This window comes from Brachionichthys hirsutus, chromosome 4 (assembly GCF_040956055.1).
Source record: "Brachionichthys hirsutus isolate HB-005 chromosome 4, CSIRO-AGI_Bhir_v1, whole genome shotgun sequence".
Classification (NCBI taxonomy): Eukaryota; Metazoa; Chordata; class Actinopteri; order Lophiiformes; family Brachionichthyidae; genus Brachionichthys; species Brachionichthys hirsutus.
Genome location: NC_090900.1, coordinates 16,276,316 through 16,286,302, shown reverse-complemented (window position 1 = coordinate 16,286,302; position 9,987 = coordinate 16,276,316). Strand labels below are relative to the sequence as shown.

At 55.2% G+C, this 9,987-nt stretch overlaps 1 protein-coding gene across 1 annotated transcript in view; it reads left to right on the top strand.

The window, feature by feature from the left end:
• The window catches only part of si:dkeyp-14d3.1 (transmembrane protein 132C), a 23,288-nt gene extending 14,637 nt beyond the window's left edge, over positions 1-8,651 (top strand). The window contains exons 3-7 of the mRNA XM_068738477.1: positions 2,783-2,926; positions 4,230-4,438; positions 5,411-5,684; positions 5,762-5,953; positions 7,522-8,651. Coding sequence (XP_068594578.1) covers positions 2,783-2,926; positions 4,230-4,438; positions 5,411-5,684; positions 5,762-5,953; positions 7,522-8,601 — 1,899 coding nt within the window. The 3' untranslated portion in view covers positions 8,602-8,651. The remainder of the gene's footprint in view (positions 1-2,782; positions 2,927-4,229; positions 4,439-5,410; positions 5,685-5,761; positions 5,954-7,521) is intronic.
• Positions 8,652-9,987: the final 1,336 nt, after the last annotated feature.

Here is a 9,987-nt window from a genome sequence, read left to right as displayed (position 1 = left end):
CCGGGTTCAAACCGTGAAGCCGGTCTGAGCGGGAATCATTTCAAAGGCAGAAGATGAAAGTCTGAGGCCGTTTAGACGATGAAAGGCCTCGGAGACGCCGCCGCCGCTCTCCGGCTCCTTCTTTTCCTCGCTGTGTGTTTTTCTGCTCGCTCAAGACAAACGCGCATTAGCGTAGCAACATGCTAGATGAATTGTCCTCCGCCTCCACGCCGCCGTCAAAGGGCCGCGTGGTTTCACTTGAGGTCGTCTTCCGATGGATCCGAGAGGCAGTAATTGGATGTCTGAGCGGAGCCCGCCGCCCAGCAGGGGGCCGCTCCTTTATCTCCACCGTGGCGGGGTAATAAGCTCCCGTCCGGGCGGCCCTCATCATCATTCCCCACGCTGCGGACGCCTGATGATGGAGCGGGGGCAGGAGGACGGGGGCATACATCATATCTGGACTCATCAGTCTTCCTGTTCCGGCCCAGACACCAAACGGCGCTCGCTCACGGGAGCGTTAGCCGGCGCCGCCGCGAGGAGAAGCGTTTGTATTCGCATGCTGCGCCCCGATATCGTTAAACGATACATCATCAGCCCGGCCTTCTCTGGCCACGCCTGCTCCCACGAGATAAAGTCATCGATCAACACCCGCCGATGTTTCACTGACCCCGGCCCGGCCCGGCCCGGCGCCGCGGCGTCTCTACCGGACCAACGAGACCTGGACCACCATTTATCAAACGCATCGTTAGACGTCCTGAAGCTCGCATGCCTTCAGGTACGCTGCACAGGTAGCGCCGTGGCGCCGTTCATCAGCGCAGGACCGGCACACGTGGAGCCCGGAGTCCTCCAGCGGACCAGAACCAAACCGTTCCCCCGCCGTGGCGCCGTTCATCAGCGCAGGACCGGCACACGTGGAGCCCGGAGTCCTCCAGCGGACCAGAACCAAACCGTTCCCCCGCCGTGGTGAAGTTTGCAATAGGAGCGATCCATTAGCGTCGGCTACGGCTAAAGGCTCATGAAGTGGACGCACTAATTGCGTGCTATGCAGCCTGTAATGCTAATTAGGCTAGCCGAGCGCCACAACGGCGCCATCACGCGTCCCGTCCCCGGAGGAAAAGGTGTTTAAAAGTAGCGACACTTGACGGCATGTAAAACAGCGAGAGTGGAGAGGAGTGTGTGAACACACACACACACACACACAAAACTACACACACACACACACACACACACACACACACACCTACACACACACCTGCACACACACACACACACACACACACACCTGCACACACCTACACACACACACCTACACACACATACACACACACACACACACACACACACACACCTACACACACACACACACACACCTACACACCTACACCTGCACACACACAACGAGTCCTCACGGGAACGCCTCCTTGACCTCCTGTGACCTCTTCTCCTCCAGAGAGCCGCGGTTTTTTATTGGTGGAGAGTTTAATAGCTTAGTTGGTTTAGGATTAGTCAGAGACCTGCCGTCGGTAGATGAGATGCGGGAAACAGAATTCTGTTTGGTTTTGGTTCCAGGTCGACCCTTGGTCCTGACCTCCGCCCCCCCGTGGTCGAGCTGCAGTGCAGGGTTTGTGGTTCTCTTGGGGTTGAACCCGCTCCGGTTCCGGTTCTGGCGTGATAGACTCTGCTGCTCTGGAAGGCGCCGCAGCAGCACCGCGCTGACCCGATCGCTTGTTGCCGTGGCGGCGTCAGAACGCGGATGCGTTGGCGACGCCGGGACGGACCGAGCCTCTCGTTGTCATGCTGCCGGCGCCACTCGGGCCGACACCATAAATCTCACTTATTTTCAGATCCAATCGAGACACTGGCAGAAATCACGGCCCGGTTACCGGCCCCAGCGGCGAGCTGAATGCTAACGGGCCGGCGCCTCCCCCACGACTACTGATCAAAGGGACAGCTGTCTGGGGGAGACTGGACTCACAACCCCCCCCCCCCCCCCGAAGAAGTGCCAGCATCTCCAGGTCCGGCCCATCAGGTAGAATCCTGGACACGGTCCGGATCAGAACCGGGCCGCTCGCCTCTTTAAGGAGAGGCCGATTCAGGGGGAGGGGTCTGTTACCTTGACCCCCAGACCAGAACCTGGGTTCTGAGCTTCGTGCTCCCATCATCCTCTCTGCTTCCTGGTTGAGGGCGAGGGGGGGGGCGGCTTCGGCCCGACAATCAGCCGAAGGAGCCAATGAAAAGCCTCTTCTGACAGCCGGTGGGCGTGGCCACGGATGAGATCATTGCTCCAGTGGGATATTTTCCAATAAAGTGGCGCCTGGGTTCTTATTAATCGTGAGCAAACGGCGGCGGCGGCGGCGGCGGCGGGGGAGCCATCAGGAAATCTGTCGGCCGTTATTTGACTCGAAGGGGAATTGATTTATGACGGGATACAGAATCCATTCTGCATCCGTCACGCTCACATTCATCCCGTCGGAGCGTTGCTGCTCAATAGAGGCGGGGCCATGCCGATGAACGCGGCACGGGGTCAGCCAATCAGGTAGCTGGATATTAAATCAATGAAGTTGTTTCAAACGTTCTTTACCAGCATTTAGTTTCATTTTTTTACCAACTTGATTTCCTGATATAAGTATTGATTAAATCCACTCACATTTCCACGTCCGCCTATTTCTCAGATTCAACCACTCATTGATCAGTAATCGGAGGAAATGTCCGGCGGGATTTTTCCCTCAGGTTTGCCTGCCGTTGTCGCCGGTTACTGAACGGCTCTCTGATTGGCCCCTCTCCCCTCCCTCTTTGAACCCAGGACTCTGAGATCCTGAACACCGCCGTCCTGAACGGGAAGACGGTGGCGGTCCCGGTGAAGGTGGTGACCGTGGGAATAGACGCCTCCGTTATCGACGTCTCTGAAGCGGTCAGGTGTCGGTCCACCGACGAAGACGTGGTCAAGGTCAGTAAGATGAAGTCACCATTAGCTTTATTAGCTCGTGTTGCTACTTTAGCTACAACCGCTAAAAATGCTGCTAGAAACGTTTGCATTAGAGAAGCTATCTGGGTTAGCTGGCAGCTCGTCTGCGTGAAACCAAATCAGAATGCATTCTGGGACACGCAGTTTATGGGTGCAGCATTTCCATAATAATGACATAATCGCGCTCTGGAGGGTCGCGTAGAAAGAGGCGCTGGGATGGATTCAGTTTTATGTACGCTATAAAACGACAAATCAATAACAGAACCAAAGAGCTGCCAAGCTAAACACAATGACATCATCAATTACGCTAATAAACGACTCAAATAAAACAATAGTTAAAGAAACTGCATTTAAGTTTTAACATCTAAATCTAAACATTTAGCTTTCGACAAAAAAATAGGTTTTTGCTCCACTAAGTCATAAAAATGTCAAATATTACAGAGAGGAAAACCGACCCGTACCTGTACCTGTGAACACCTGTGTGGCTCAAAATCTGCAGATTTAACACAAACAAATAAAATAAATGGCTCCCTGGAGATCTGAATATTTACGCTTTTATTCTGGGGACGCTTTGAAGGTGGTCGTTTTACGTTCCGTTCCGGCGATGGCGGCGTTCCCTCAGGTCGCCGTTTGCATCCATATTTGTTTTAATGAAAACGAAGCGTCCGCTGCTGCCGTCGCTCGAGCGCCGATGTGGAACAGAGGAGCGCCACAAAGACGTGACTGAGGACGCCGCCGCTTTGTGATGAATGGATGCTTCTGTGGAGAAAGAAGAATCAGAACTCCCCGACGGGTCCGTTCCATCTGCGTCCAGTCGCCAGAAGAAGGATTGATCAATAGATTGATTGAGAGCCCAACGACGGGCGTCTCTGTTGAAGACGCGCTGATTAACTCGGCCCGCGGGCGCCCTCTGGATGGGGGGGCCCTCTGGATGGGGGCCTTCTGGATGGGGGCCCTCTGGACGGGGGCCCTCTGGACGGGGGCCCTCTGGTGGCCCTCTGGATGGGAGCCCTCTGGGGGCCCTCTGTGTTTGTTGGTGGCGCGTTTGAGCGGTTCTGTCGGTTCTGGACTTTAATCAAACGCTGGAAACGAGACCCGTCTCCGAGGCGGAGCGGGACGGCCCAAATCACCAAATCGGTTCCATTCGTGAAGCAGATGGCGAAAGGAGGCGGAGCCGCGACCTGCCGTCCCTCCCCATCTCCTCCTGTGAGCGGAGCTGAAGGAGGACCCCCCCCCCCACACACACACGCCTATCGTCTCCTAACCCTCCCCTCTCCTCCCACAGGTGTCGGACAGGTGCGACTACGTGTTCGTGAACGGCAAAGAGACGAAGGGTCAGATGAGGATGGCGGTGAACTTCAGCTACGGGTACCTGAGCGCTCAGCTGCAGCTCAGCGTCTGGACCCCCCGCCTGCCGCTCCAGATCGAGGTGTCGGACACGGAGCTGAGCCAGATCAAAGGCTGGAGGGTTCCCGTCATGGCCGCCGGTCGGAGGTACGGCAGGGGGCGGGCTTTACGTCAGCAGCGTCCTCTAAACTCCTGATTGTGACGCTCCAGAAAACGTTTGTAACTCAAACCGACCGTCAGCTAATGAGAGACGAACGGCGCGGCGTGCGGAGGACGCTGCCGTTTATCGGCGGGGACAGCCGGTGTCGGCGCCGCCGCCGCTGACGGCCCGCACTGCGCTTTGCGTCCTCGCTGTCTTCCGCCCGTCTTTGTTTATCCGAGGATAGCAGGCGCGACCTTGCAAAGTAGCATCATGGCCGCCGGGGAGAACGGGCGTCGGTCCACGAAGAACCCCGCGAGGAACACGTGGCGGGCGAGCTGGCACAGGCGCAGGGAGACGAGACGTGGGACGGTCGTGGACGTGCTCGCCACCGAGTTGTCGACCGACTCGCCTTCCTAATCCCCGTCAGAACCGGGACGAGATAAGCAACGCTAACCGAAGGCGCGGCAGATGTTGGGATGGGAGGAGTCGGTATTTCTGTTGGCGCGGATCCGACCGGGCCTCGTTGTCCCATCGGCGTCTCGGGGACACTCGATGGGACGCCGTCGGCCGATTCGCTGCCTCAGCAAAGCCGTGAGGAGGAGGCGAGGAAGGAACGTGTCCCTGCAGATGTCCTCCAGTCAGGAGGAGGAGTCAACATCAGGAGGAGGAGTCTGCTCCAAAATCATTTAGAAATAACAGTTATTGACTGTCCTGAAGCTTCGACTCGTGCGTCTAGCATGCGTAGAATACGCCAGACTAGCGACTAACATGCTAAATGCTAACGTCAGCGTGCTAAACATCAAAGGTGATGACATCATGAGCAGCCAGAGTCTGATTGGTCTGATTCCCGTTAACGAGGTGTGATTTCAGTCAGCGATGCTAACGTGCTTAGCGACCATGCTAACATGGTGCTAGCATGATGTTTAGCATGCTAGCTGTTGTTCGGTCAGCCGCCGTTTCTTTGTCTTTCTTGCCAGGTCGACCCGGGACAGTGAGGATGAGGACGAGGAAGACAGACGAGGAAGAAGCTGCACCCTGCAGTACCAGCACGCCATGGTCCGAGTCCTGACCCGCTTTGTGGCCGAGGCGGCGGATCCTCGAGGTCCGGCGGGCTTCATGCTGGGCTCTGATTGGCAGGTGGACATCACCGAGCTGGTGTGGGACTTCCTGAAGGTGGACGACCCCCAGATCGCTCAGCTGCTGGACCGGAGGGTTCTGGTGGGACGGGACGTGGGCGTGACCACGATCCAGGTGGGTCCTGTTAGTCATTGAACACGCCCCTGGATGCTGAGTGCTCTGATTTGATTGGTTCGCCCCCCCGCTCCCAGGTGCTGTCCCCCTTGTCGGACTCCATCCTGGCGGAGAGGACCGTCACCGTGGTGGACGATAAAGTGTCCATCTCGGCGCTGGGGGTCCAGCTGGTGTCCGGCCTCTCCCTGGACCTGCAGCTCAGTCCCGGGAGCAGCCGGGCCATCCTGGCGACGGCGACCACGCAGGAGGTTCTGCAGAACCCCAAGCAGGTCAGAACCGAACCGCTACACCGCCGGCTGGGCAGGCACGGTACTGCAGCAGGACCGTACTTCTAAATAAATAATGTCCGATTTTATTTGGAACGACAAACAGGAATGAAATTCAAAACGACATTTGGTGTGAAGCGTAAGAACAGCTGTTTCATGTTTAGACGTTTTAAATAAAGATAAGGGAGATAAGGGAGCTTCTCTTTTTGAGTGTCCCGACATGAAAGCCGCCTTCATGAAGCTCTTGGTGATGATGTCATAGATTTAAATGGTGATGATGATGTCATAGATTTAAACGGTGATGATGATGTCATAGATTTAAACGGTGATGATGATGTCATAGATTTAAACGGTGATGATGATGTCATAGATTTAAACGGTGATGATGATGTCATAGATTTAAATGGTGATGATGATGTCATAGATTTAAATGGTGATGATGATGTCATAGATTTAAATGGTGATGATGATGTCATAGATTTAAACGGTGATGATGATGTCATAGATTTAAATGGTGATGATGTCATAGATTTAAATGGTGATGATGATGTCATAGATTTAAACGGTGATGATGATGTCATAGATTTAAACGGTGATGATGATGTCATAGATTTAAATGGTGATGATGTCATAGATTTAAATGGTGATGATGATGTCATAGATTTAAACGGTGATGATGATGTCATAGATTTAAACGGTGATGATGATGTCATAGATTTAAATGGTGATGATGATGTCATAGATTTAAATGGTGATGATGATGTCATAGATTTAAATGGTGATGATGATGTCATAGATTTAAATGGGGATGATGATGTCATAGATTTAAACGGTGATGATGATGTCATAGATTTAAATGGTGATGATGATGTCATAGATTTAAATGGTGATGATGTCATAGATTTAAATGGTGATGATGATGTCATAGATTTAAACGGTGATGATGATGTCATAGATTTAAACGGTGATGATGATGTCATAGATTTAAACGGTGATGATGATGTCATAGATTTAAATGCAGAGCGCTTTTATAACCAGATACGTTTCTTTTACAACAGATTTAATTAAAAGCAAACCAAAAGACCGCATTTCACACCGTCGGCGTCCTTGAGTGATTTCAGAAAGCTCCGTGTGTGTGTGTGTGTGTGTGCGCGTGTGCGTGTGCGTGTGTGTGTGTGTGTGTGTGTGTGTCTCTGCGTGTGTGTGTGTGTGTGTGTGCTCTCGTAACGCCGTCTTCTGCACCAAGCATGACTCGGGCTCTTCCTACGCGGCGACTCGGCGTTCCTTCTGACCTCTTTGATCCGCCCATCAAACCGTCCTGAGCGCTGCTCCTCCCCTTTCCTCTGCTTCCTCCTCCTCCAGCGAGGAAGGCCGTTTATCCGTCCTATCGCCACGCGGAGATTGGCGAGCAGCGTCGGTAATTAGGGACGTCCCGCCGCGCCTCGGGGGATGGCGGCTCCTCCTCCCCGCCGATGTTTGATGAGATGAGACGAGGCTCTATTTGATATGAATATTTAAAACTCTTCAACCGAACTTTCTACAGTCTGGATTGTTCATCTTTGTGTCCACAGGAGGCGCTGATCAGCGCCTGGCTGCAGTTCAGCGACGGTTCCGTGGCTCCTCTGGACCTGTACGACTCGGACGTCTTTGTCCTGACCGCCACCTCCCTGGACCAGGAAGTCGTGACGGTGCGGCACAAGCCCTCGTGGAAATGGCCGGTCGTTGTGACGGAGGCCGAGGGCCGAGGTCCGCTGGTCCGGGTGGAGATGAGCGTCTGTGAGGTCTGCCAGAAGTCCAAACGCCGCGGCGTCCTGGCAGCGGGAAGCTGCGGCGTCAGGGTGAAGTTCGCTCAGGGCGACGGAGACGACGCTGAGAACAGGGACAGGCTGTCCCCCTTCCAGGACCGGACCGGACTCGAGTCCCCCTACTACGGCAGCTCCGTCTCCGGCATGGAGGAGCAGGTTTCCAGGAGCGCCACCACGAGGAGCGCCATAATACGGCGACCCAACGGGGATAAACCGTCGGATGGCAGCCGGGACACTCCCATCGACTCCGTCGACTTCCCTGCGCAGGTGGACCCCCCCCACGGCCGGAACATGGCCGACGACCTGGTTCAGACGGCCCGCGGACTCACGGACCTGGAGATCGGCATGTACGCCCTGCTGGGCGTCTTCTGCCTCGCCATCCTGGTCTTCCTCATCAACTGCATCTCCTACACCCTGAAGTACCGCCGCAAGGAGCTCTCGGTGGAAGGCCAGGAGAACATGAACCACGCCCACGATTGGGTGTGGCTGGGGAGCGAGGCGGAGCTGTCGCCCCAGCGGGAGGAGCAGACCTCCATCGTGGATCTGAGCAGCGGGCTGGAGGAAGGCAGCCGGCTGCTGAACGGCGTCCCGGCCCAGAAGAGCGTGCAGGGACAAGTCCATCGGGCGGTGGACGCCAAGGACGGCAAAGGAGACTCGCCCACCACCAAGAGGAAGCGGGTGAAGTTCACCACGTTCACCGCCATCCCCTCGGGCGGGAGCGTTGACACGCCGGCAGGAAGCCAGGACATTAAGTGGGTGTGTCAAGACGTGGCGCTGGGCGAGCCCACGGAGCTGCGCGGCTACATGGAGCGGCTAAACGACGGCGCGTTAGAGGAGGTGGCGTAACGACCCGAGCGCCCAACCCGCCCGTCTGCCCCTCAGGGGAACGCCAAAGGCCGTCAATCGCAGACAAAGACAAACGACTGCAGATCGTCCTTTTATTGATTGCTTATCAGACGATCAGCTTTCGAGCATCGTTTTACTACGACGGGGTAAAAACCCGGGACTGGTCCGGACCGGCTTCAGACCACGGGAGGGGTCCCGTGTGTGCGTGTGTGCGTGCGTGTGTGCGTGCGTGTGTGCGTGCGTGTGTGCGTGCACGCACCTTAAATGGGTTGTGGAAGTTTTGTAATTTGGGAAAATCATTTCCTAAATCGGAAGTCGGAGTTTTGGAATGGCCGAGAGGAATTCCTGCATGTTGGAGGGAAAAAACAAAAGGCACAAGTTTCCGGTTCCTCTTCCTCCTCTTCATCCTCTTCCTCCCGTTGTATCCGTACCGTCTCCAAACATTGGCCTGTCGCTCTCTATGTTGTATTTTCATAACGTTTAACAAATACACAGCGATGTGAACGCCGCGTCTCGCCTTTTATTGACCGCGGCGTGGAACCCGTTGGAGTTTGTTCTACAGCAGCGTCCACTTTGATGCTGCTGGAGGCGGGGCCTCTCTCGTCGACCATGTACATGAAACCCTAAACCAAGTAGACCGGTGTGCTAGGCTACGCTAACCCCATGCTACCATATTTAGCAGCACGAGTGTAGTCAGACTTTAAGCTAGCAGAGCGGCCAGCGAATGACTGGTGAACCAGGATCAGGCCACGCCCCTCGTCTCTCGTGAGGCGCCGTGTCCTCCTCCTGCCTCTGTGGGTCTCCGGGGGCCCGGCGGGGGCCCAGGCGCTGTAGACTGAAGGGCAAGGCCCGGATCAAAACGACTCGTTTGTGAGAACCTGACACAATAAGGCGATTCGGTCCGTAGATGAAGCCGATTGGGACTCGGAAGACTTTTGTCTTCATTGTCTTATCTTAACGAAGACGAGACGATGCCTCCCAATCTCCTAATCACCAAAGGGAGGAGAGACGATGACATCGGAGCGGAGCGGGAGGTGAGCAGCAACCCGTCCTCGTCCTCAGATTCCTCGAGTGTCTTTCTTCTACACGTCGTTAATACTTGTTCCCGGTGTTTATGGGATGTGGAATCATTCCAGACTGACATATATTTACTGTGAATGATTTCAAAGGTAATCCAATCCGGCAATACGAGCCGGCGCTCAGAACCCCCCCGGCGGCCCCCCCCCGCTCAATAAGGCAGGCCGGTCCCAGGACAGTCTGTCTCGCCGTTCCCACCGCACCAGAACGATGACCCGCTGGCGCGGTGCCGTTTGGGCCAAATGAAACCAGAGCTGTCGGCTCGCCATTAAAAACCATCCGTGAAACGACCTTTCACCTCCACGTCTG